The sequence below is a fragment of the Gouania willdenowi genome, chromosome 22, assembly GCF_900634775.1.
Source record: "Gouania willdenowi chromosome 22, fGouWil2.1, whole genome shotgun sequence".
Lineage (NCBI taxonomy): Eukaryota > Metazoa > Chordata > Actinopteri > Blenniiformes > Gobiesocidae > Gouania > Gouania willdenowi.
Window position 1 is genome coordinate 26158213 of NC_041065.1, and position 27827 is coordinate 26186039.

At 41.2% G+C, this 27827-nt stretch overlaps 1 protein-coding gene across 4 annotated transcripts in view; it reads left to right on the top strand.

Moving 5' to 3' along the window:
• kif26ab (kinesin family member 26Ab) overlaps positions 1-22571 on the top strand; it is a 91250-nt gene extending 68679 nt beyond the window's left edge. For 2 of the 4 annotated variants that reach the window (XM_028437758.1, XM_028437759.1), the window contains exons 5-16: positions 4315-4498; positions 6874-7086; positions 9282-9375; positions 9951-10213; positions 11025-11208; positions 12634-12793; positions 13060-13222; positions 14913-18096; positions 18615-18808; positions 19727-19750; positions 20470-20620; positions 20715-22571. In XM_028437758.1, coding sequence (XP_028293559.1) covers positions 4315-4498; positions 6874-7086; positions 9282-9375; positions 9951-10213; positions 11025-11208; positions 12634-12793; positions 13060-13222; positions 14913-18096; positions 18615-18808; positions 19727-19750; positions 20470-20620; positions 20715-20896 — 4996 coding nt within the window. In that variant the 3' untranslated portion in view covers positions 20897-22571. Of the gene's footprint in view, positions 1-683; positions 733-1474; positions 2327-4314; positions 4499-6873; positions 7087-9281; positions 9376-9950; positions 10214-11024; positions 11209-12633; positions 12794-13059; positions 13223-14912; positions 18097-18614; positions 18809-19726; positions 19751-20469; positions 20621-20714 lie in introns of those variants that run through there. The other 2 variants (XM_028437761.1, XM_028437760.1) reach the window with 2 other exon arrangements.
• Positions 22572-27827: the final 5256 nt, after the last annotated feature.

Below are 27827 nucleotides of genomic sequence, written 5' to 3' on the forward strand. Positions count from 1 at the left end.
CTTGACTTTACATCTGTCTTGGTTTGGCTCATTCATATATACTGCAGTCATTATCTGTCCCGGAGGCCTGTTCATAAGGAGACAGTGATGGAGCAGAGAGCCTATCCGGATACTTCCAACTGTGACTGCACACTATATTTTTGTCATTTTGATGTATAAGAGGTGAAAGCACATTGAGGAGCACAGAGATTGGCCTTAGACTAATTACTGGTTCCACTGTCAGGGTGACCAATGTCACCATTAGTTTCGTCTCACACCATTCCAGTGTTGCTCCTCCGAATTCAACTGGGATTCAGCAGTGGAGCAGTTCAGTATAAGGCTGTTGCACTTTAAATTAAACCACCTCAGCTAAATTTATTTGGACTCCCTGCAAAAACAGGGAAAGTAAGCGTGCTGTGAAAGGCTAGCAGCTAAAGGTTACGTGCTATATCAACTTGTTTGGATGCAGCAGAGTGGTCTCTGATCTGAAGTCTGTGTATGTTTTATTTTTCTGTGGGGTTTTTTTTGCCTTCACATTTAATCCAGCAGGGTTCATATCTGGGGCAGTGTGTCGGAAGGAGAAGCTGGGTGAGCTTTGTGCTGAATGTACTTTCATCTGGTAACTCTCACACCCACTCTGTTTGTCGATATCTTGTAGTGGGTCCTCTGCAGCCAAAGCAGCAGTCTTTCAAAAGAGACTGGCTCGTCGGCTGAGAGGGCTTACTGGTAAATTGGCAGCCCAGGGAATACAGGGTACTCTCACCCCACCTCTCGCCCACTTTCATTCCCCTTTTTTTACCCTTGACCACTGACTTTTGACTGACTGCAATCTATCTCTTTCTATCTCACTCTCCAGCATGAATCTGCTTTCCTAAGATGTCATCTCTGCTATCCAAGCCTGTTCCCACCTTCTCTTTTTGAATCTTTCCTTGCTTTTTAATTGAGTCAGAACATCACATATTCAAGCAATCTATCTTTCTGTTCTCAAGTGTATCCTTCTTTATCGGTCCGTTCAATTCTATGATTAATAGCCACCTCATTCCACGGGCTAATTACAACCTTCCACAATGACAGAAATATGCAGAGGTGTGCACTCGATAGCCCACAAACGTATAGAAACCCATGTACCCCGCTGGAGCTCATGCATTCATGCACTGTAGGCATCATAACCAAATCTGTTTGAAGTGTGGGACCCTAAAAGAAGAGAGGGCTCCTGTATGCATTAAGTATTCATGTGACGTGTGGTGGGGTGCTTACGTGTGTGTGCATGTGCGTGAGTGTGTGCGCGCATGAATGTGAAGAGACAGTGTGTGTGTATGTCTGTGGGTTTGTAAGGGAGTGTGTTAGAAAAAAAAAAAGAAAAGGGAGTACTTGCAAATTGCGCCGCAAGCAGCCGGCAATCGAGCGTTGACACCTCGTCTGGCAGTGGAAGGGGAAAAGGGGCTGGGCGGAGAAAAAAAGAAGAGAGCTGGAGAGGAGAGAAGCAGGGAGAGAGAAGGGAGAGTGGCTGTGTGTGAGAGAGAGCGAGGGAGAGCCAGAAAGAGAGAGACACTGCAGGACAGCTGCCAGGGTTTTTCTGATAGAAGGAGGAGGAATGAGAGGCGGAACAAGAGTAGGAATTCTCCTGGTTTTCATCTATCGAAGGAAATTTCCCAGCTCAGCTAGGATCGCTTTTCCCTCTCTCTGCTTTTCTGCTTGTGAGACTCTGGAAAGCACTGGACCACCAGGATTCACATGAAGACACTTAGCAGACACTCACTCCAGCAGATACTTACAGGATTTACTGAATGGGTGAGCTCCATGTGGACCAGATATGGAAGTAGAAAACTCACAGCTTTTTCAGGGGTTCTTTTTTACCTCTGAGCTGAAGTTTTGCTGGTGAAGAAATGTAGAAAGAGTTGACGATGTTTTCAAGGAGTTCGTCTTGACCTTCTCTGCAATTGTTCTGGAATACCTGTTCCCCTCCCAGGGTGTTCCCGCTGCTTTTCCAGACGACTTTTCCTCCTCGCCTGCACACCTCCACCCTGCACCACCTGATCCTTTTAGTTACAATGATGCCCACACCTCCTCCACCTCTCCCTCCTTGTCCCCCGGGCCCCTTTGCCTCGTACAAACGTCTGTGAAATCAAGTGGAACCTCAATGATTGCATACAGAGCAAAGAGGACCCCCGTGCCCTGAGTAGTGAGCGACCACACCTCGCTCCGCTCTCGCTGACTGCTGCTGACGCATCACATGTGCAAATAATGGAGAACAGTGACAACACAGACATGGACCGTGACTTTGAACCTTATCAGTTACCTGTTTTTTGACTATGAGCACATGATAGATAATGGATTGGAAAGAGCTGTAAGTAAACACATTTCTGACACAAAATAAGTTATTCATGCAACAAACTCAGGGTTGGTTGATGTTTTTGTGCATGAAAAATACTGATTCTATCACTGTTGATAGAAAGCTGCACAGAGGAAGAGTTTCATTTGCATAGAGATTGAGAGTGAACAGGTGGACAAGCTGTTGTGAGCAAAAGAACATTAGGCTTCTCTCTTTTTTCATAGATTGAACATACGGTACTTGGATTAGGTAGAGCAAGTCATGAGAAATGAATTTCCCTCTGTGCTTTGTTTTAATAGAAAAACACTCCCCAAAAATTATCTTTTTTCTCGACTTTCATTGAAGAATCCATGTGCCTTGGTTGTCGTAGTGCAGTATGAATTCAGCGTCAAGGATACCAGCTCAGCTTTGGGCTCTGACCCCACCTTCAGTGGTCAGGAATTACTAATCAGTGTGCTAACATCTTTCCCTCTGCCATGTCTTAGGATGACCAGCGTCATTTGATTTATGTCTTTTATAGAAAGAGGAGAAAGAAAATGGGGTGAAAGAGAGGGAGTGAGGGACCATAGGAGATTTATCATGAACAAATGTAGCTTGGATGTCTCTTATAAATGCGCACACACACACACACACTTGCATACACTCAGCCACGTGTACTCCAGGGTAGTTTCCCATTTTCTTTCCCTCCGTCTTACATTCATCAATTCCATCTCATTTTTTTCCCCAGTCACACGATCCGTCTCGCGTGCTATCACACATGGGGAGCTCCCTGGGGAGAGACTTCTCCTGTAGCCTTCTTGGATGCAATAATTATTCCATCATCCAGCAGTGTGTTCCCTGATTGTGCTCTTGGGCTGTCACTGCAGGGGGTGTACTGTAGAGAAAGGGTATCGGGGGGGGGGGGACACACAGTGAGGGAGATTTGGCAGCAACCCACCCAGTCTTGTCCAGGGGAGCCCCCCCACAAAAAAATACAACTAATGAGTGCAGGCTGCTCACAGGGACACATGTGGATCAGCCTCCTTTCTCCTCCTTTCACATTCTGTCCAGTTTTTATGGTCAGTAAAATCACACACTGATTTTTCTTCTGTTATTCCTTCACTCTCGTCTCTGATTCATTATGCCACCCGTACCTTCCCCATGACTGGCTTTTATTTTATTTTATTTTTTTTTTCCGACACCTGAACAACAGTCCTCTAAGAGCATTTTAAATCCCCATGGGTTGTACTCCGCTGCAACTGACCTTAGTGGGATGCATTTTAATGAAGAATATGTGGAATGCCATTTCTTGACACACGCAAAAAAATTTTTGTCTGCCAGCGCTTTGTCCATTTGTCTTGATAACACAAAGACTAGTGAGATCGTCTACTACGGTACTTGTTCTTTCAAATGATGGAGTTTAGATTGAAAGAATCAAGCTTTTTTTTACTCTGACCCTAAGATACAAAGCCCAAATAATTCTATAAATTGTATCAGGTAGAAGAAAGAATGGGTTCATACTCCTTCTGCCGATGTGGGGGTGGTATTCGGTAATCAAAAGTCCAAATGTGTATCATATAGTTCCGATTTGCCGCAGCGATTTGTGAAAATCTGAACATCTCCTTGAATTTCTGCCTGTCACTTCTCATACGGTTGGACACATCTGTATCCCAGAGGGTAGTGTTGAAACAGCCTGTCACAACATGACAGGCTAGGATTTTTTGTGTCTGATCAAGACAAATGTATGTGTTTACTGTGTCTTCATTCGTTGACAGAATGAGTTTGGTTCTTGTCAGACTGAGAGGTTTGACTTGTAATCTAGTCTCCTGATGTGCCTATAGCTGTGAGATGATGCTACTTCTTGCAAAAGCTAAAAAATAAATTAAAAAGTGCCATTATTAACCTGGAAAAGGCACTGTTGATTGTAAAATAATGTGGTGCAGGGGATAGTTTAACATAAGCTTTCAGACCCATTGGTTTTCTAAATGCAGCAGCACTTTCACAAGGTTTTATTCCTCTTACAGGGCTGCTCAGAAGCTGAACCTGTCCTCCAAAAGCAAGAAACACCAGCCCTCACTGCTCCACCCACAGGAGCCCTCCATCTACCCAACCAACTTCAGTGGCATCCTGCAGGTCTCCCCTCCCCCTGCGCCCCCATGCCTGCTTCGAGCTGTGTCCAAAGTGAAAGAGAACCCAGGGATGGGAAAGGTGAGAAAAATAGCACACTGCAGCTTCCTGCAAACGATGGACTGTACACAGATGCCAGGGAGCTGAAATACAAAGCAGCTCTGACAAGCCATCATTGAGTGGCGGCTACAAACACATCCTTCAGATCCACGCGCTTGCTGAAAGAGACAGACCTCTATTTGAAGGGATGAATGCGTTGTGGCGACAGACTTGTCTGCAGGCAGCGTGCTGTCTGGTCCACGACATGCAGATGCAGTCAGATAAGCCTGCTGGAATGCCATGAATCCACTTAGTTTGTTGTGGCCAGCATTCCTCGCTCCCTTTGTAACCGAAAGAAACCAAAAACTGTAATTCACTAATGTATGATTACATCAGCTAGATTTCTCACTCTACTTAAGGTGCAGCGTACAATGATAGCAGGTCAGTCATTAAACAAAGCTGCATAAACACACTGCCCTTCCTCTTTGCTTTATTGGGTATTGTCTCTTTAACTGGCATCCTGTATTTATAAAGAAGTCCCTGGAGATAAAAAAAAAAGACTCATACACCTGGAAAGGAAGTGCATGTCTGTTGCCAGGTATCAAGACAATTGAATATTTGCCAGATTTTGTGAATCTCTCATTGATCTGCATAAGAACTCAAAGCAAAAACCTGTGCTACAAACATATCACTCAGGCCTCCACCTGACATGAACTATTCACCCAAACTGGGTCTAAAGAGGAAGTATTTATATGAAATATCCCAAAGCCTTTCAGGACTAATTTATCTTCTTTTTGCAAACAAAAACTTCTGGGAAGCATTTTTCCCATTGTGCACATCGATGTTTTGCCCATGGGTGCTCAGTTAAAAGTTTCTCAGTAACTTACTGCCTTTCTGCTATTTGATTTATTTGGTTAACTTCATTTAAATGCAACAATATGGGACCTTAGTTCATTTCATTTGTCAGAGTTGTATTTTGGGTGAAATGCCAAGCCACACTAATGGATTTTGTTGGGATCTGGTCAACAGGGAAACAGGGGCCATTAGCACAGAGTCAGAGGTGTTAAAATGCCTCAACCAATCCCTCGTGGCTCTGGTGTCTGATCTCTACCAACATAAATAAAACTCAGACATTAGCTCGCCTGGTTGCATCTGTCTGGTAGAGAGTAATGCAAAAGGCCAGTTTAAATGCCACTGCAAATGTAATTTACTTAACACATGCACGTGTCAGTCAAGATAAGAGCTCCTTGTGGAGCACAAAAAGAATTTGGACTTTGGTCTGTGGAGTTTAGTATGAACTATTTCACAGAGAGAAAAGTAGTCACAATTTTTCAGAGGGCTGGGTTTTCGATCGGTACCAATATTTTACTAAATGTTGGAGAAGAATGTGACTTTGTGCGAGTGGAAAGGTACTGGAGAGTCCAGGGAAGGGGAAAATGTTTCTCTTTCCGAAGGAAGAGGAGTTGGTTCATAATGTTTATTTATTTTAAAGCCACTTTGGTTAGTATTAGTACTTAAACAGCATTATTGGAAATACTTCAGGATTAATTCCCCAGCACTTGCTTCAGTGGTAAATAGAAACAACATACGGTACTTTATGTAATGAACATGTGACAAGTTTTCCATGGATTGATAAAAGTTCCCTACGAGTTGTTTCTGTCCTCTGATTGTCCTTAAGTGCATAGTATGCTTTGCGTATCTAACCATATAAACCACTCCATGTGGTCACTGACAGGAGAAAATGAAACCAACATGTTATTGTCCACTGTGCAACAAGTGACATTGTGCTGATTATAGTACATTTCCTATTAGAAATGGGCAACGGGCAACATGTCTGGTGCACCCTATTTTCCACTATGCTTGGGGCTGCCTTCACCAATATCAATGCCTAGAGTTCAGCTGGGGGAAATTCTACCTTCTTATTATGGATCCACATTTCCAGGCAATATGGGAGGGAAGGGGAATGAGATGAAAAGAAAAGAGAGGGAGAAGGAGAATGAGTAGGTGGAGGGAGAAATGTGGTGGTGGGGGGCATATAGTTCTGCGCTCCCATGCTGGTGATCCATTCACGGTCCAGAAAAACAACCTCCAGTGGGATAATCCCCCAGCAGGCTACTTCTCACACATCAATTTCCACCATTTTCAGCTACGACTTTCAGTACTCACCTTGCGGCCTTTTACTAAAACCATTAGGCAATGTGTTGACTCTTGGAGAGTTTCCATGGTAACCTTCAATGTCCATCAACTCTTACCTAGTGGACGTGACGTTAATGCTAAACACTGAAGGACACTCTCCACTTGCAACTTCTATGCTAAATGTTGTCCAATTATCTTTCCTGTACAGTCTGATACAAGAAAAGAGTTTTTGATTCAATCTCAGAACTGATCGTTTGTGTTTGTCTTTTTCTTTGGTTTAGGTGAAAGTGATGATGCGAATCTGTCCATCTCTGGAGGCTGGAGATTCTTCAGAATCACAGTCATTTCTAAAAGTGGACAGCAGGAAGAAGCAGCTCACGCTCTACGATCCTGCATCAAGCCCACACTCAAGCTCAGGGCACAGACGATCTGCCACTGTAGCGGTACCCAAGATATTTGCTTTCGATGCGGTTTTTACCCAGGATGCCTCACAAGTAAGCCCCAGTTTGTGTGTGTGGGTACATTTGTGGGAGGGAGAGAAAGCCTTTAGGGTTATTGTTTATAAAGTTAGTCCCTCAAGGGTAAAAGGACATCTTAATGCTGGCAGGGTGTGGCAAAAGGCTTAGAGGAAAATGCCCGTCTTGGGTCATGGGTCATCCTTACCAGTGAGGGTCTAACAGCTGGCCTCTTAAACCTTCCCAGGAATGATTTGAATGTACTCCTGCTATATCCAATCCCTGCTTTCATTGTACAGCTATATCCAATCTTAACCCTCTGCAGCAGACAACAGCACACCCACTGAGATCAAAGGCAAAGGTCAGATACATGTTTACTGTAGTGTAACCCAGGAGGGGGTTTACTTTCTCTCTATGTTAAGACGTCTATGATAGTCTTTATCTGGCAGTCACACTGAGGGCAGAAAGTCATTCAAATCTGAGGTCAAGGATTGTTTAGGTGCCATATGTGTTTCCATATGGTGCAGTAAACTCTAAATAGCTTTAAGATCAGAAGACACTGTCATCAGAAGTGTTGGACCATAGCAAATCTTCAGATCTTCTATCATACCACCTACTTGGAGCAATCTGAAAGCTGCAGCCGAAATGTGCAGAGCTGGAGCTGAGCCACCACATTGTGCTATGCTGGTGGCTAACTGTAACAGAAAGCTATTCTGCTAGTTATGATCTTGTTTGATGTGTGATGCATAGAAATGAGGCATGGGTGCTGAAGCCTTGTTCCAGGGGGGGCGTACGACAGGGTGCAAAATGCGAGAGCTGTCACCGGGCCTTAAAAGTTAGACCCGACAAGGCCCGAGTCCAGCAGAATTTGGCCCAAAGTTGTTTAAACCCAAATGAAGCTGATTTTTTGTAAGCCTGAACCTGAACCTTTGACCATATTAAAATCTCTTTTGTCTTTTGTCAACAATCAGTCGTTATACATATTTTACTTCATTTATTCATTCACCAAAGCCCAGCTTTTGATTCACCTCTTCAGCATCCATTGAATCAGAATCAGTTTTTATTCGTCAAATACAGTTTAAAAACAACACAAGGAATTTAACTTAGTAGTTGGTGCGAGGAACAGAAAAAGAGCAAAAAACAAACCAGAAACAATAATAATAACTAGGCAAGACCTGTATTCGCAAGGCAACTACGTATTTGGCAATTGAAAATTGGCAAAAATGACAACCTGTATCTGATTGGTTAACAAGTTATATAATGCAGTAAAAAACAGAAGGCTGACCTTGGCCTTAAATATGACCTTGAGCAAAGGTCAAGGTCACACATTGAAAGGAAATGTTGTTCAATGGTACCAGTCTGAGCATTGTATCTCAATTTGTGGCCGTTATAGGTTTTTTTTTGTGATGTCATGAACTTTGACCCCTACTGATCTTTTGACTGGTGGGTTGTACAGCTTTGATCCAGTTAAATAAAATACTCCACTTGAGATGAGCTTTTCATAAATGTAAGCATCAAACTTGTACGATAAATATTTGTCGCGATATGGAACATTTTGGCTTTTGACACTTGACGCGACTTTGACATTGATCCTATAAGATGACATACGTGTCATTAGTGCTGCAACACTGTTTTAGGATAGAGCAAGTTGCAGAAGAAAAAATATAATAACTCCTACAATTACAATGTCTTACAATGATAAATATAAATAAAGGATAAATATATTTATAATATACAAGTCTAATTATGAAGGTGGTGATGGGGGGGGGGGGGGGGGGGGGGGTCAGATGGGAACCAGGGGTGTGTTCATGAGGCTGGTTGCAGAAGGAAAGAAGCTGTTTTTGTATCTGGAGGTTCTGGTCCTGTTGGACCGGAACCTCCTTCCAGAAGGGAAACGCATCACCTGATTACTCATTTACTGTGCAACTCCTGAGCCAGGCCCAGACCCGTATAAAATGAAAGAAATTAAAACCAAGCCCAACCCGAACCTGACCCTGCCCATTGGGTTCTGTTGGGTTCGGGCAAAAATCTTCAGCTCTACCATATACACAAATGCACACACACCAATGAGTGAAAATTCTGAAGTAATACTACAATGAAATTTTAATTGAGAGCTTTTTTATTTCATGAAAGGACATATTGGATTGTTTGTTCACATTGTGTTTTTGTTTATATTATATCTCTAATCACTAATCAGACAAATAAAGTGGTTTTTCACTGTGTGTTCCCTACAGGCTGAGGTTTGCTCAGGGACAGTAGCCGAGGTCATTCAGTCGGTGGTGAACGGTGCAGACGGCTGCATCTTCTGCTTCGGTCAAGTCAAGCTCGGTAAGCTAATGCTCCAGTCGGAGATTAGACGAGTGGCTTTGTTCGGTAAAGAAAACTCTCACTGCTTTTTGTTTTGCCTCCGTCAATGTTCACAATTAGTTTAGCTGTGCATCAGGTTGAGTCGTGGAATGGGCAAATGGAGGCTGGTAGTGAGTGTGGGAGTGAGAGCAAGGGGGCAAAGTACTGCATGCAGGATTCCGGGCTCACTCTGTAATTAAAATCCCAGTAATTGGCCTGGCAGGTGCTCTTAGGCTCTAGGGCTTTGTGTCCTCATGCTGCTGTTTCCACGAGCTGTAACTCTCTCCAAAGTAACTGCCTCTGGAAAAAGGCTTTTGGGTTAGTGTTTGACTTTCATTTGGCATTAACTGAATTTAACCTTTTATACCCATTACTACTCACATTTTTCATCAGCCACTATAAGGGACAATAGATTGTCAAAAACAACTGTCAGCCCCTTTTCTTTCATCCTGCTGACAAAGTTGTGAAATGATTCCTATATACAGTGAATAAAGCACATCTCTAGACACAAGCCAATATTTTCATTTTCACCTCCTCTCCCTTTCACACTCCCCCAGGCAAGACATATACCATGATTGGCAAAGACAGCTCGACTCAGAACCTTGGCATTGTGCCATGTGCGATCTCCTGGCTTTTCAAGCTCATCAATGAGCGTAAAGAGAAGACGAGTACCAGGTTCTCGGTCCGCGTGTCTGCTGTGGAAATATTTGGTAAAGACGAGGAGCTCAAGGACTTGTTGTCCGAGGTGTCGACAGGAAGCCTGCAGGAGGGCCAGTCCCCGGGAATCCACCTGAGAGAGGATCCAATCTGTGGCACGCAGGTTAGATGCATTTCATCTCTCAGTGTTTGTCTTTGTCCACATATCCTTTCAGTCTCTCACCTTGGGATAGAAAGCATTGATATGTGTATCAATCTTTTTTTCTTTTATTAACAGCTGCTTTATTCCCAAAGATGTGTAAACTTTGACTGTGGATTTGTGTGTCTTCATTTTTCATGACTTTGACGTCTGGCTCACACTGCTTGCTTCGAGAAATCATGGTTTTAAATTTACACAATACCCATCGTTGGTATTTATGGCTTTATTCTTAACTTTGAAACTGCTGTTCTGTCTGCACAAATCAGCTTCTATTACTGATGCCTCCACAGCACAATACCAGTACTGCTGGGGGAGGGTAAAACCACAGGTGTAGCTGTCAGATGTTGTTTTTGGGGAATATGTATAGACTCCGACTTCAAAGGCTGTTCAGTGTCTGTGAAGCTTCTTCCTGCTCTCCCTCTCAGCATCTATTGCTAGGCTTCATTCATGATACCCCCTGCCTTCAAACTCCTCCTGTATCCCTCCCTGTATACCACCACTACCATCATCAAACCAGAGTGAGGGCTTTGCCACGGCCTCCTGCTTCACTATCACCCCACCTAATCCTCTTTCCTCTGAGTGCATATCTGCTGTCCTAATTGCCCCCGAGACCCAATCTAATGGGCAAAAAATGTGTGTCGGAGTCCAATTAAAAGCTTCCTTCTCCTCTTTGCTCGTCTCTTACCCTCCACCTTTTTCTACTCTCCTCTTTTTCAAGCCCTATGTGGTCGGCTTTGGATCCACTAAACCTCTGTCTGTTTTCTTTTTCTTGTAGCTCCAGAATCAGAGTGAGCTTCGTGCACCGACTGCAGACAAAGCCGCCTTCTTCTTGGACGCAGCGATCGCCGCTCGGAGCACCAGTAAAGCAAATGTTGATGAGGACGAGCGGCGTAATTCCCACATGCTGTTCACGCTGCACATCTACCAGTATCGCATGGAGAAGAGTGGCAAGGGTGGAAGTTAGTGTTGCTACACAAACTCCACACAGAACAAACTGTGATAGACTGTCAATCCAACACTTTTAAACTACAACTGACACAAATCTCTTTAGCAAACTGAGCAACATGAAGCTCTTATATTTAACTACAAGGGCAAGCCTGGACGTGTCCGATGTGAACCTAGAAAGTGTTTGCCACCCACAACCCCTTTTGGCTGCTTTACTGCTTTCTTTTCCTTGGACCACTTTGATAAATCTTGAGCACTGCACACAATGAAGCAACACCAAAGCTACAGTTTTGAGGATTATCTGATCCAGCTGTTATCACAGCCAAAACAATTTGGCTTCCATTAGTTATACTCTTAAGTTTTTTTCCTGCTTTTGACACAACTATTGTGGAAAAAATTTAATTTTCTGGTTGAATTTCACCTCAAACTGTACAGAGCTGCAACAAAATGCTTGAGAACAAGCTACCTTTTAGAATCAGGTGTAATAAAGCAGGGGGCATTTAAACACGTTGGACAGAGGCTCCTCAGGAATGCACAAATATATATATATATATATCTATTACCAATCTGAGTTGCAATAATTTAATGGTAATCAGAGTCTAGAACAATGAATTTAGGACCAGGGTACCCTAGTGCATTTCTGAAGAGCCTCTCTCTATATATATATATATATATATATATATATATAATTATGTCAGCCCGACATCTGGAAAATTAAGAATTGCAACAAACCTAATCACATCTGGAAACAGTAGATGATTGTGAATTCTGATGTTCTCTGTTTAAGTTAAATGACTATTGATATACCTGTAGGAAGTGCATTCAAGCAAGGCAATTAAAGAGCAACCTTTGCCTTTATACGTACAGTCTTTCAAGTAAGTCTTTCTAAATGTGAAATCCATTCATGATTGTTTCCTTTAGCTTCTCCACTATGTGGTTCATCAGGTAGTTTAAATCATATCATTGTTTGAAATCAACACAGCAATACATATACGGTACCTGCCTTGTAATTAACAAATGCAGAAAGAGAATATAGAGTTGAAAATCAAAACTGTCATATTTTATGGATCAGATACTAATAAAAGTCCAGATCATTAATAGTTGCATCGACATACAGTAGATTCTCATTTAAATCTAAGGCCACAATAGTCTGGGTTCTTACGTTTGTCCTCAAATCTTCTGAGTGCCAATTCCTCTGGGTGGGATTTGTTCTCAGTTGTTGGATTTTTTCTTTTAGATTTGCATCTAACCGAGACAAAACCTTGTTACCTTGAGTTTGGGGAGACATTCACAGCGAGACAATAGTACTCATAAATAACCCAGGCAGCTCAAACAAAGCTGTCTCGTCTGTCATCAGTGCTCTCTGCAGGAGGAACTAACAAGAAAGAGGGAGTGTCTGAGCTCCTTTTCACCTGGTTCTCATTCTTGTGTTGGTGCAGTGTCGGGCGGACGGAGCAGGCTTCACCTAATCGACTTGGGGAGCTGCGAAAAAGTCCTGAGTAAGAGCCGAGACGGAGGAGGGGGCTTGTGTCTCTCCCTCAACGCACTAGGAAATGTCATCATGGCTTTGGCAAATGGAGCAAAGCATGTACCTTATAGGTAACACAGATCCCTCACTTTTATTTAGCTACAATATGTTGTTTATTTCAGGCGCGTCGCTGCAAATGTTGTCATCCTGTTGTCAGTTTGTTGTGTTTTTTTAGTTTGTGGAGTCAGATTCAAGACTCTATAAAGAAATTCACAAGAATACAGTTGTCTACGTGTGTGAAAAGATTAATAACATGTCATTGGGAATTCAACTGTGCTTCCCCGACTGCAGGGACATAATAATAATAAAATAATAATAATCCTTATACCCTCTTTAGGGATAGCAAGCTGACAATGTTGTTGAGGGAATCCCTTGGCAACATCAACTGCAGAACAACAATGATTGCCCACATCTCTGATTCATCATCCAACTACGCTGAATCACTCAACACCATCCAGTTGGCATCACGCATCCACCGCATGAGGAAAAAGAAATCTAAGGTACACAGCTCTGTTACAGTAGATGGGGTTCAACCAGAGGATCGCACACACATTGTGGTCCATCAGTACTTCAAACAAGTTAAAGGGAAATATTTGTCGATGAATTCCAAATTAAAAAGATTATTCCTAAGATTATAACACGCCTGTTAAAAAAAGGCCAACTTACTCTAACTTGGTTGACAATGAACTCTTGCACAAATCACGAAAAAGTGAGACCTTACCCCAAAATACCCAAAACTTCAGAAAAACTTTGATAAATTACTAGCAAGCGACACCCAGTTATGCATTTAGAACAGTGGTTCTCAAACTTTTTGGGCTCAAGTCCCCCCTTTCTCTTATTTCCGAATTCAAGTACCCCCTTTCTCCGACTACAACATTTTGCTATGAAAACAATGAAAAACAACTATAAAGTACAATGATGGAATGAACGAGTGATAACACACGTTTAAAGAATATCATTTTGTTAATAAGTGGAAAGATCATATCATGCCTGGCGTGGCACCAAGACTCACACTTTCTTTGTGAATTTTCCACTTTCTCTCTCTCTCTCAAGTACCCCCTGTAGTGCCATTGCGTACCCCCATTTGAGAAACACTGATTTAGAATGATCACAGCTTTGATCGTGTAATTTTACAAATCTACAGATGTATTCAGCAGTATGTACACATTAAATATATGCTCTTATTGTTAATATTTTATTTTATAAAGAATGCATATTTAGCAACTTTTGACTTCATGCTAATGCTAATGTACATCTGCAGCCATTTAGGCTGTTTGATTTGTTTTCCTCATGTAATTTAGAGCTATTAGGCAAATGAGTGTTTCAATGCATCTGTGAATGAATTATTAGTGCAGTAATTTAGAACTAGTTTTCTTCTCTCTGCTCCTCAACACATAATCAAGTAATCAATAGCACTGCCTGGGGATGAGTGCATTGAATTCCTCTGTATTAGAGGAATATATGCTATGGCTAATTAGGCAGAGTGACAGTTTGTATGTATTTGGTATTGGCCCAAGTCATAATTATAATTCTAAACATGCAGTGCAATTTGTATTAATGACATGCATCTCTGTGTTAGCTATGGGTGTGCACTTTTAATCTTTATATTGACTTGTAACATCCCACAGATTTATATTTGCCTTGATATTGACCTAATTTGGTAAGGGTTAACACATACATTTGTATGAATGCAAACAACTCCAATTTGATCTGTTGTATTTAAGATAAAGATAGATAAAAACATATGTGAAATGTTTAATCAAACCCATCATATTAATTTAGACTACAGTAACAGGAGTCGGGACCTAAAAAAAAAAAAAAAAAATCAAATAGAGATTTTCGATACTAGCTTTTTGGCATTGTCCGATACAAAATTTCCGATAGTTTAATTTTTTCCGATATATACACAGACCTCCTCCCTCAACCTAACTTTAGGTCACATCTCTCCATGGAAATAACATGTTAAGCCTACTTTTAATGTGGACCCTACTGGATATATTCCACAAATAAAATTATTAGTTATGGAAAAAGTGCCATATTTATTCTTAACATCTCACATGCAACAACATCAGTTTTTCACAATTTGTGGAAAAACAGACACCAATGTCAACCGATATTGTATTTTATCGCCGATATCTATATTAATCATACAGAAAATTAATACATTGTTGTTTCAATTCTGCTTTACAGTATGCTTCCAGTTCATCTGGAGGTGAAAGTTCTTGTGAAGAAGACAGGATCCGCCGACCACCACATCTGAGACCTTTTCATCCTCGAACGGTAGCCCTGGACCCTGACATGCCCTCCTTGCTCAGTGATCCAGACTACTCCTCCAGCAGTGAACAGTCTTGTGACACAGTTATTTATGTGGGACCTGGAGGAACTGCAATTTCAGACAGAGAGCTCAGTGATAATGAGGGTCCACCAGCATTTGTTCCAATCATCCCTTCCCTAAACAAGAAAAGGACCACAAAAGATGGCCCTTTTGACAGAGACCATTTTTTTAAATGCAACACATTTGCTGAGCTTCAAGAAAGGCTGGAGTGTATAGATGGCAGTGAAGAACCCACTGCCTTTGTTGGGGAAGGCAAACGAAATCCGGCGAGCCCCAAGACTGACAATTCTAAGGAGAGCCAAGGCTCTTCTTCACCAAAGACTGTAGCAAATACTTCGCACAACCAACCATCCTGCAGTACTGCTGCTAAATGTATAGCAGACTATTCCAACAAGCAGTTTATTCCAGCAACAGAGGATGTCCAAAATGTATGCAGAACCAGCGCTGATGGCGCAAAGATTTTGGCTACAGAAAGCCAGGTTAGTACAAACAAACAGACAGCTTCTCCAACTCCACCCTCCGAACCAGTTGTAAGGGAGAAGGTGTACTTCAACAAGAAAGCTTTGCCAAAGCCAGCCCCAGCCCCTATGCAACACAAACAAACTGAAAACAATGAAGAAAAATCCAGCACCAGAATGCCGCCGGTGGGAATGAGCCACCAGGCTGTGAAGAGGAGGGACCCTTGCACACATTCTTTGCTTAGAGCTCCAATGGAGGTGTGCCAGGTGCGCTCTACCTTTAGAGAACAACATCTAGATCGAGACATTCTTCGTGCTACTGTCACTCTGCAACAGCCAGTGGAGTTAAATGGAGAGGATGAGCTAGTCTTTACTGTGGTTGAGGAGCTGTCTATAGGCGGTATTGTCGATAAAGTTCGGCCATCTAGTATTATTAGCTTCAACAGTGACTGCTCTCTGCAGGCCCTGGCTTCTGGCTCCCGACCTGTCAGCATTATCAGCAGCATCAATGATGAATTTGATGCTTATACATCAGGGGAGGGAGGAGCAGAGGTGAACATTGCAGTGGTCACTCCCTTTCAGGAGTGCATAGACAGCAGAGGTTCATCCATCAGCTCTTGGCTGAGTGAGGTTAGTGTTTGCACCTTGGAAAGTGAAGGAGCTCAGTCTACAGATGTCTTTCTTCCCCAAGCCAAAAACACAGGACCTCAGTCTGCATTTTACTTTGACTCCCTGGACATGTTTCACTGTGTTTCCTCTGCACGAGATGCAAAGAGCTCCTTAAATGACAGTGGATTTGGTTTTTCTGAACTGGACAGTGACAGTGCTGCTTCAAGCAAACTTTCACTGACAAAGTGTCCGCCATCACCCGAGTCAGCAAAAGGGTCCTTAAGATTAACCTCCAAAATAACTAAAGCACACTCCCTGAGCAGCCACATGGCCCCCTCCACAGTCCACTCTAGTCTTCCCAGGAAGATTAAACCTACCTCGTCTATTTCTCACAGTAGTAGCAGCAGCCACAACAGCAAAGATTCACCACGGCAGGAGATCAAGCAGGTGGATCCTTGGCAACGCGTTGACAAACACGCTGAACCTCAGTTTTCGGACTCCAGTAGCAGCACCAGCAAATTTCTTAGACACCCTCCCAGCGGCATACTCTCCAGTAAAGTATCCAACCATTGCAACAGTGCACCTCGTCCACCCAAGGCGCAGGGCTCTACCTCGTCCCAGAGGGTGGTTGATGGCTGTGAGAAATCAGTCAGTAAAAACCCACCCAGTAAAATGCCACAGCTGAGGCGAGGTGCTACCACTCTGGGAACAGTGCCCGTCATCCATTCATCCACGGACTACAAGGGAAGTCATGATATCATCTCATCCACCACATGCCTTAAGTTCTCCTCTCTAGGGAAACAAAGCAAGGCTAATTCACAGAAAGCCAGTAATCTCTTGAAACCTGGCTGCACATCTCCCCCACCTCCTCCCCCTGTGAGAAAGTCAAGTCTCGATCATAAGACCAGGACCGTGTTGCCCCAAAGTGCCTTAAAGTCAGCCTATGGTGAGGCAGGAAAACCTTCGGGAGCAAGAGGAGCTGTATCAGAGGATGAGGTTGATGTTTGTCACAGAATGGACCATGCCAATTTTAAAACTTCTGGCCTCAACACAACAAAAGTTAGTTCTAGCCTCAAATCTAGAGGGCCTAGAGGAGAGAGCGGTCATCACTATGGAAGTCAGATGTCACTTGAAAGGTGTGAAAACTTTTCCAGACCTGCACTGAGTAGGGAAAACAGTGGCGCAAGTCTGGGAAGCAGCAGTAGCAAATCCAACAAGTCTATTACACGATTAGGAATTCCAAATTCATCAAGTTCTCCCATAGCTACTTGTCCATCTTCCCCAAGTGGAGGAACTCTTATCAAACCTGGCCAGACAAAGGGCTCTTCGAATGCACGGGTATTTGGTGCAATCAGTGGTAGTAAAGCTCGTTCTTTGTCAGCCAGCAGCTCTAAAGGTCTGAGCTCCTCCACAAAGTCTTTGGCCTCACCTGTGACAAGAAACACCAATGCCAATCTTCCTCCGTCGGGACGATCATCAGCCGCACGGACTGCTGCTACTGCTGTCACCAGCAAGCCTGGAAGAGGGACTATCATGGGCACAAAGCAAGCCATGAGGGCGGCAAACAGTCGCGTGAGCGAACTGGCAACAGGCAACATATCAGGCAAAAATGTTCGAGGTTCAGGAGATTCAGACAGTGGGAATGACAGTGGTGTGAATGTGAATGAAGACAAGGCCCCCATTGCCATGCTCCCATCTCCCTACAGTAAAATCACAGCTCCCAGGCGTCCTCAGCGCTACAGCAGTGGTCATGGCAGTGACAACAGCAGCGTGCTGAGCGGAGAGCTACCTCCAGCAATGGGCCGCACAGCTCTGTTCTACCACAGCGGTGGTAGCAGCGGATATGAAAGCATGATCCGTGACAGTGAAGCCACAGGCAGTGCTTCCTCTGCCCATGACTCCATGAGTGAGAGCAGCATTTCATCTTTGAGCAGAGTGAGGAGTGCCAAGTATCCCAAGAAGAGGGCAAATGGTGAGAACGTCAGTGGGGCTTTGGGTATTATAAGTTGCAATGCAAAGGAAGGCAATTTCCTGCTGTAGTCTGCTATAAATCATACAAGTAATTGAAATGTACTAACACAAAAATATAGTGCATTCCCTAAGGACGTTATCTTTAACTTTACAATTCCATCTATAATACGTTTTGAAATTTGTTTTCTTTCCTCCTGAATCAGCAGCATATGGTATTCATGCACACATTCCTCTGAACATGATTCAAACTGCTGCACTCAGTAATCATCAAATCAGATAAACAGTGATCTGATCAAGCTCTTTGTAATCCTCCACAATAAACCAATTTGAATTCATATCTATACAGCAGTGATGTGATGACCTCATAAATATGCAGCAATCACAACTCAGATGTTGTGTAATGCCCAACAATTTTTCGTGCCTCAGAGTGCAACTCATACATATTTTCTCATGGATTCTTGTAGAAATACAAAGTGTCAGAAAGCTGGGAACTGTTTTAGAATTACAATTGTTTTGTAGGTTTCCAGAGAAGACGGCTGATCCCAGTACCGCTGCCAGACACTTCGTCCCTAGGGAAGAAGGTGGGCACAGCAGGTCAGTGGGTAGACCTGCCTCCCATGTCTGGGCCATTGAAGGAACCCTTTGAAATCAAGGTGTATGAGATTGACGATGTGGAGCGGCTCCAGAGGCGACATCAAGAGGAAACCGCTGAGGTGAGCAGAGGGACTCTTATGACTTGTCCTACTTCTTGCTGAACCAGATTGGTAAAATGTTGTCTGGGTGAGATGTTTTTAATTCCCTTTGCTAAATTTAAAAGGGTTATATCAAATATGTGGCATCTGAGATAGCAATTTAGCAATGCAAATTGTTGAGGCTGTACGGTCTTGAGATGTGCCTCGCTGACTTAGGTCGTGGTAATTTCTTAGCCGCCGTCTTCACAGTGTCTTTTTAAAGAACCTGATGGGAATGATATGTCCCAGACGTCTGACCTTCTGTCGGGCTCAGTGGCAAATCCTGGAGTTAAAATGTCTGTGTAAGGGTTCCCAAGGTCTGGTATTTTAGCAGGACTCCTTGGGAATGTCAAAACTTCAGGAGGCAATTACTGATGAGGGTTAATTGGACCAAGAATGAGTGATGACTTCTCATCTTACCGCTGACAGAGGCGGTGATGGTGCGAAAAGGTGCGAGATGGTGATAAAAAGATTGCTGAGGGAATGTATACGTCACTGGACGACCATCAGCTTTTCAAATCAGTTCACTGCGAGCGCTCTGATCCTTTTTTATGGCCAGCTCCTCTTTGGTGCATCATTAACTGCTCCCACATGTTCACAGCAGCCAGTTAGGAATTTTTTAGAGACGATATTAAGCCATCTCTTGGTGATACTTCGATTTACTTTCAATTAGGAAAAAAAGGTCTTCAATTTTTCTCTCTGCCATCGCGGTCTGAACTACAGGAAAATAAATTGCTTCTTCATGACTTTGCCTCTCTGGGTGAATTACCATTTCAATTTGAACAGCAGAAAAATATAAATCAACAGTGTTCCCATAAACATTTTAATGCTCATCGCACTGTATCCTGTCTGGTGTGAATGACTAACTTGTTTTGCTCTTTTCTCCAATCTTTTCCTCAGCAACCATTCCAAGATGTTGACAAGGTAAGCTTAGTTTTCAGTGGCTGATATTTTAATAAAAGCTTCATACATTTAACACAAATTAAAGACTTTTTAAAAAAAAGATAACAATAAATAAGTTTCTTCAAATAAATAAAAATATTTAAAGAGTAACTAAACCCCAGCTTTCTACTGACCTGCCACTAGGAAGGAATATCAAAAAATGCCTTGATTATGGGCGGGGATCCTGGAGCAGTTAAGACAAGCCCAGTCTATGCTATAAAATCTCCAACGAACAATCTATGCTATGTTGACTAGCTACTCATTACTCAATGTACCTCTCTATTCACTCTTCTCTCAGTCCAACCTACTCACCACAGATTGTAGAGCCCACAGGTGCTAGTTTTTAATAAAAGGGGCGGGGCAAACAGCACTTGTTTGTGACGCAAGATGTTCCAAAACATCACATGATCTTGTTCACAGCCAATAGCAAAAATCAATTGTAATAGCCAGGTTTCAACCTATAAAGGGCAGTTACTCTGACATTTTACAACAAAATATACCAAATTGAAATGGTTTGACTAAAATGTTGAGAGTTGGACCAGGATCAATCAACAACACTACTTCATAACCAAATACATTTGGAATTTAGTTACTCTTAAAATGCAAAACAAATCTTTTCTTACTAAGTTCTACATCCGTTCCTTACACACTTTTGATCTTTTTATGTTAACTGTAATGAGTAACTATTTGTTTTCCTTTAGGGCCTGCTGTATTTTAACAGTAAGCTGAAGCTGCTGGAAAGAAGGCAACAGCAAGTCAGAGAACTGAAGGCAAAGCATCAAGTGTTGTTGGAGGAGTTAGAGGACACAAAAGCGCGATTAATGATGGATCCCAACAAGTGGATTGGAGAGTGTAAGTGACTGCTTTATTTCCTTAAACACTATTTAATCTAATTTGTGTAAGCTGGTTTTTGTTACATGAAGTTTTGGCTTTCTCTCTTTAACAGTTGAGGTTGACCAGAGTTTGGATAAAGAGTCTCCTGAGTACCTGGAAGCCTTGGCAGAGGCCACAGAAGAGCTTGAGTTCTGCGTCAATCTATGCAAGTCCCATGTGATGATGGTAACCTGCTTCGACATCAGCATGTCAACGCCCATCACTCAGGAGGGACTGCGTGAAGTCGAAGTCTGAGGACAAACGAAAGTGCTGTTGGAAAATCGAGGAAGTGAGACGAGAGGTAAACGAAATGTATCAGCGAGTTTATGGACGTCGCTGAAAGGAAGAGAGACGGTTCAGACAAGAGTGGATCTTTGACTGAATGCACATGAAATCGTGACCATCGAGCCCCCAATGCCTCATCACGGCGGAGGCTGTGGAGAAAAAAGTTACTAAAGAGTCAATGAATATCACCTGGAAGTGCCTTTTTTAGTCTTTTGTTGCGAGTCATTATTTTTCATATGGTGCAGGTATCATCAGCATACCCACACAACCCCTGAACATACTGCTTTTAAGACAAATATTTTATATTGCATTGTATAGTGTATTTAAATGAATACGTGGTGTGTGCAAATATCATTTAAGGGGGAAAATAAAGAAAACAGAAAAGCAATAAGCTGATCTTATTGCGCTCCCAAACCTGGCCTTTTTTTCTCTTGTTTCAAACCTCAGTCAGCATTTGATCCATATCCGCTCAGCCTCTTGCGCCTTATGTTAGCACTCCGGGTTCTGTACTTTTCTAGATCTTTAAGCTGGACTATGGTATCGTATCAAAGACATTTGCTGTTGTCACTCATCCTCTGTCAGCTGGCCTGTGAAAGTTTGCAGGGTGGAGTGAAGACATTTCCCTTCAGTTGCCTTGATCGTAATGAGTCGAAGTGGATGCACAAAGGCCAAGCAGCAGATTTTTACTTGGGGGGGTGGTTGAGGTGTGTGTGTGTGTGTGTGTTTGTGTGGAGGGTGATAGTCAGCTGGCCTCAATGAAAAATTTGAAAAAGAACCAAGACATATCAATCAGAAGGCCATTGTGACACAAAGCGAATGTGTATGCTTGATTTAGCCACTTTTCTTTTCTGGTGCCTCAGTCTGTGAGACTATGGCCATGTGTGTCAACAACAGCAGTGGAAAGAATGGTTGTACTGATGTAAACTAGCCCTTAAAATGCTCTTGGACAGTAGGGTTTCATTGTACTGTAAGACACAAACTCTGTGACATCATTACTCTTTCAGAGCTTTTCCAAGCCTGGGCTAAACACATTCCAGCACACTTACTGACCTCAAAACAGGTGAAATAGCAACAACATGTACACAGTCCTGTTTTTTTTTTTTAGCTGGTTATTAAAAATCTGAACAAGGTTTTCCATGAGAGCTTCTTTTATTTGTACCTCTCAGGTAAGAATTAAGTAAATGAGAACGAGTAATGGTGACATTGTTCAGTAAACTCAAGCCTGAGGTCAGCGAGTTGCTGCCAGAATAAAGTTCTGAATCAAACATCGGGAACAAAGAAGAAAAAAGAAAAGATTGTTTTGAAAATACAGACTGGTTTTGCATTGGTGTTTTAATTTCTATGACTTTGGCGATATTATGTTTCCATTCTTTTACAAAAATATATTCTCTCAGGCCCTCTCTGAAGATGCTGCATGAGATTTTTTGAAATGATTTATACTCCACTTTTACCATTTGAATTTTTTACAGTGATTTTTAGTTGTCATTACGGTGAGGTTAGGCTCATAAATGAAATGGCTATTACCAAACCAAGATCTTTTTCAAGAAAATGTTATATGTGAGGTCATATTTCATAACAAAACTCATATTTTCTACTGTCTTTGTTTTTGTATAGGATTTTCAAAACCCTGTGTATAAATGTATATTTGGGCAGCTTGTGTTTCACTTTTACAGTACCTGTGAATAAAACGTTTCTTCTTACTAATGATTTTGTGATATTTAAATCAGTTATTTGTTGTGGTTATGGTCCAGTGTAAACTGGAGAGGTTACAGGTAGAGAAGGTTTTCAATGGCAGGGTTTCTTACATCCTTTAGGGCCAAACACCTACAACAAGTCAAGCCATGAATTAAAAAAAATAACTATTCATTTTTAAACTGAAATTCTGCCTATTGCTTTATGTTGTAGATCCAAAGATCCATCCATATATTTTTGTACGTTATCAGCAGGGGCTGCACAGCTATAGGTTTTTGGGCAAAAAACTAATGCTAGCTTGTAAGTGAAATATATTTAACGAGAAAAGCACTCGATGAGCGCAGACCTCTGCCAAAGCGATTTATTAAATCTCATTTATTTAAATGGTGCCACATTTATTCTTTTTTAAGATTTGTCACAAACACCTAAAGAGTACAGCACGAGTACTGGGCGGGACATACACACAATGCCCTTCCCTAAAACTACTACATTACCCATAAGCCACTGTGCTTAAAGGAGCTGGCTCAGGCACAGCTCACATCCACCCGATATGTAATTTACATGAGTGGTATTTTCTCATTTTTGGTAACCCAGAACGTCACCAAAATTCATATCACCTGTTCCTTGTCCCATTATCAACATTTCCTGAAAATTTCATCCAAATCCATTCATAACTTTTCAAGTTATTTTGCTAAGAAAAACAGGCAGACAAACGCAGGGTAAAACATAACCTTCCGCTCTGCGCTTCGCTTCGCGCTTGGCGGAGGTAATAATGCTAGGGTGTTAAAGGGATTATATCGGCCTGCATTTGAATACAAGCAGTCTGTTCCGGACTCTGCTGTTGCTGACTATTGTTCTCTGTCTGAGTGACATCACTTGATCAAGTATTTTCTAACATTCCACACTACAAAACAAGTACTAAAAGTATGTATGACTCGTGCTGATATCGTATCGGCTCAAAACGTTCAGCTAATATTTATGTTAAAGTTTAAATCAGCTCAGACCTAAACTAACTTGTGTTTGAATGAATTAATGAATGAATGGAAAAATAAACTATTTTGGTCGTATGTCCGTTTGTTTACAGCATAAATGAAAAATATGAAACAAATAAATTGTCATCCTACTCATTAAACAACATTAGAAAACCAAGAACGTCAAAATAAAATATACATTATTACTAAAGCTTTTTAAAGTTCAGGTGAGAAGAATGCAACATTTATTCCAGTTAACACCTTGAAAACATCTTTGAACAGCTTGGTCTGCATTGGATCTATAGCAAGAATGTCGCTGACAACATTTAGAAAATTATTGGAATCAGAGCAAAACTACACATGGTGGTTGACAAAGGTTATTGGAAGAATTGGTACGAAGATGCACCTGTAAAAAGAAGAAGCAATGTTTTATTTATTAACGTACAAATATCATTCTTACCGAAAAATAGGCAAATTCATTACATTCTCTTTTAGGTATGAGTTTGGGATTCATTTATATAGTATAGTACAGTATTCAAATAATCTTTAGAACAGTTTGAACTTTCAGAAACAATTTTTGAAAAGTAATGCTGTCTTGATTGTTAAACTTCTCCATGTAATTTGAAAGTTGACCCCAATAAACCTTAAGATAAAATCAATTTAGATCTGATATGGACAACTACATTTACCAGATTATTAGGGTGCCACGAGATGACTATTGTTGTAATTAGTGCTTATATGAATAAAGTTGAATCAAATAAAATATTGAATTTAAAACAAAATATGTTTGCTCGCATAAAATAAAATCACACAGCATGATTTTTTTCTTTCAAATTCGACCAGTTTGACAGAATATCCAACAGTTGTCTAAATCCAATTATTATGTGCAACTCATTTGCAGTTACAGTATTGGTTAATCCCACGTTGACTGAATTGGATAAAAACTAGCCAAGTGATGGCGTTTATCCACTTTTTTCTCTCTACGTAACCAGATTCATCTGAAGAAAAACATGTTGAATCACACATGCAGGGATTGAGATAAGATCAAGGATCGGGTGTGTTGTGATTAATTACTTCCTGTACAAACGCAGCTCTCTGCACAGTCAGACACAAGAAGTCCTGCTGAGTGATGCACTGTAGTTGTGTGGAGGAGATCAGTTAGAAACCCATCCCCGCTGTGCAATAACAACTCACCTCCTCCGAGTTAATTTGGTTTTTTGATCAAAAGCACGAGAGGTTTATTTGGTTTGGTTGGCGCGACCAGCTGGTCACTGTGTATAAAATCAGATCCTGTGGGTGACCTTGGCTGTATACATAATGGGTTTCAGTGTTTAGCTTTAGTTTTTATCCATTTATTTTTATTTATTTATTTAACTTCTTTTTTTTTTTAGATCAGGAAAGCTAATATTTCTGCATATGGAGTTTTGACAATCAGATAAATCCTTTAGAGTAAACAAATCCCTGTGTATCCTGTCAACTCGACACTTTGTAGCATATGGAAGTCTGTGTCTGAGTGGAAACACGTGGCCGAGTCCGAGACTGATGCAAACGCCTGGTGGCTGTTGAGCATGGTCAGCCCACAGTATACGTCTGCCTTCTTGCCTCAGGCCTCTCATCATTAGTGGAGGGAAATCCATTTTGTGTGAACATAAAAACGAGTTCACTGAGGAGTCAGGAGTCACAACTTCTTAACCCCAAAGTGACACGGACTTTATGATGGACCTCTGGCTTCTCTTTTAGACCTAATGACCAGAGGTGTAAAGAGTACTGATATATTCTACTCAAGTAGAAGTCCTGTTACTTGAGTCGAATTGTACACAAGTACAAGTATATAAAATACTCAAGTACAAGTAACTCAATTAAATAGTACTAGTAAAAGTAGTTACTTTCACCCCCCACGTTTATTTTTGGTAATAAATCTTGCCATGGTTCCCTTGCATACAGTAAAGATCTCAAGAGACCAAATCTTGCACAATTGGAATTATTTTCTACAAAAGCATTTGTATGAAATAAAAAAGTTTGTCAAAATGTATAATTCTTTTTAAAAATAAAAATAAAATAACAATTAATTCAATTGAAAAAAAAAAATAAAAAATTCGGAGCCGTGCATTACTTTAATCTGATTGGTCGGCTATGATGTGATGCATTCGATTGTTGTCTGGTCATTTCATTTTTTTTTGGTAGTTTCACAATCTCCGTTGATGATTTTAAAACAAAAAAGAATAATTTCCTCATTAACGGTTGGGTGTAGAAATGTAATGAATGACTTTACTTTTTTGAAAAAATACTCAAGTACAATTAAGTAAGTAAAATTACTGATTTAGAAATACACTCAAAAAAGTACAAGTACCCATAAAAGCAACACAATTACAGTAACGTGAGTAGTTATAATTTATTAGTTTCACTTCTGCTAATGACAAACCAAAATCCAGAGTTCTTCTTATTTCAGACAAATTCCTTCATGTCTAATCTGTTACTTCTTTATCTTATGTCTGTTTTAATTGCTCCTAAAAATATTAAATTATTGGAAATTCCAAGAAAAAATCCTTGCGTTACAAGTGATACATTGCAAGGACAATGTAGACAAACATCTTTAAAGACAGATGTGTTTTTTTTTTTTTTTTGCGTTGCTTCAGGCAGCTTGCACGCACCGATTGCATTGTTGGTGTTTGTAGTAACTTCACTTTGAATTTACAGCCGCTCAGTCGCACACCTTGGTCTGCCTAATTCACGCTAGCTCTTTGAAGAAGAGCCATAAACTTGACCACATGCTGCCACTTACTCACAGTAATTAAAACAAGCTGGAATGGAGAAATGCCCTTAAATTATCTGAGGTCTGTGCAAGATGCGAGCCCCACACGTGGCCTGGGCTCATGCTTCAAAGGGGTCGTAACTATTGACGTCTCTATCATGAAAACAGATTGCATGTGTGAGGAGTTTTGAACAGGACGCTTTCAGAACTATATCTTAGAGAGGAATAGTCCTGTGAGCGCTGCTCATCGTTGCAGCAGCGTACGGTAAATTATTTGAGGCTGGGTGGCCATCCGAATCGAAAAACGCGGCACAGTGCCGAGATAATGCTACGGGCTGTAAATCATACCAAAACAATCCATCCTGCGAGACTCAACTCATTATGGGTTTTTTTTTTTTTTAGGAAAGCGTCGATGGTTTGCACTGTGTGAACATCAGGGCAGACAGTGTCAATAAATGTTTCCGTGGATGACATTAGGTTAATAATTCAATATACTGCCATATAATGTGAATCATTTTTGTTGGGCAGCCATTAGTGAATTCCCTGAATCCTGGTCCAGCAGTAATGAGTAACGGGGTGAGGGGTCATGGGTTCAAGCAGCTTGTGAGCTGGCATGATAATGAGTGTTTAGGTGATGTGCACAAAATGAAACTCCGCTCCGTCAATATTCCGAAAGTAAAAAGGGGATTTTTAGAATATTTTCACCATCATTTATTTATTCATTTATTCAAATTATTATACAGTGTTTGATCAATTTATAGCCAAAGATAAACTTTATGCTATTGAAGATTCCATTACATTTTGAAGGGGATCCGGATTAAAATGCTAATTCTGAATTATTAAAAAAAAAAATTCAATAATGCATATTTTAGTTTGTAATTGACTGGTCATTATGAAATTTCAATTAATTTAATTATGTCGGGTAGGTTCTTAAATTACCCCACTTTGATCATGATTTTGCATTTTTCGAAAAAATGGAGGTGCCCATACATTTGGACCCACTTTTAAATGATTTTACTGCTGATTTTAAATGTTTTTGCTGCTGATTTTAAATGTTTTTGCTGCTGATTTTAAATGTTTTTGCTGCTGATTTTAATGTTCTTATAGATTTTTAAGCTGTTTATTTATTCTATGTATGTGTTTGTTTGTGTTTGAGGCAGACAGCTTGTATTAATGTACAGCCCAAGTTGTAAATACACCTGATTTAGCTAAACGCTAATTTCCATCTGTAGTCCCATGGTGCAGGGAGTAGAAGCATATTATAAAAGGCTAAACATACACAACAATATATTACAATACACAGTCACAGTGTTGTGAAAAATACAAACACAGCGGACGTAATCAAAGAATACATTATACAAATACGACTATCCTATTTAAATGCTCGATTAGAATGCCTAAACCTGTTCACTATGACAAGAGACACGCACACATACACGCACACATACACGCACACACATTTGTTGAATGTTTTCTGTTGCACTTT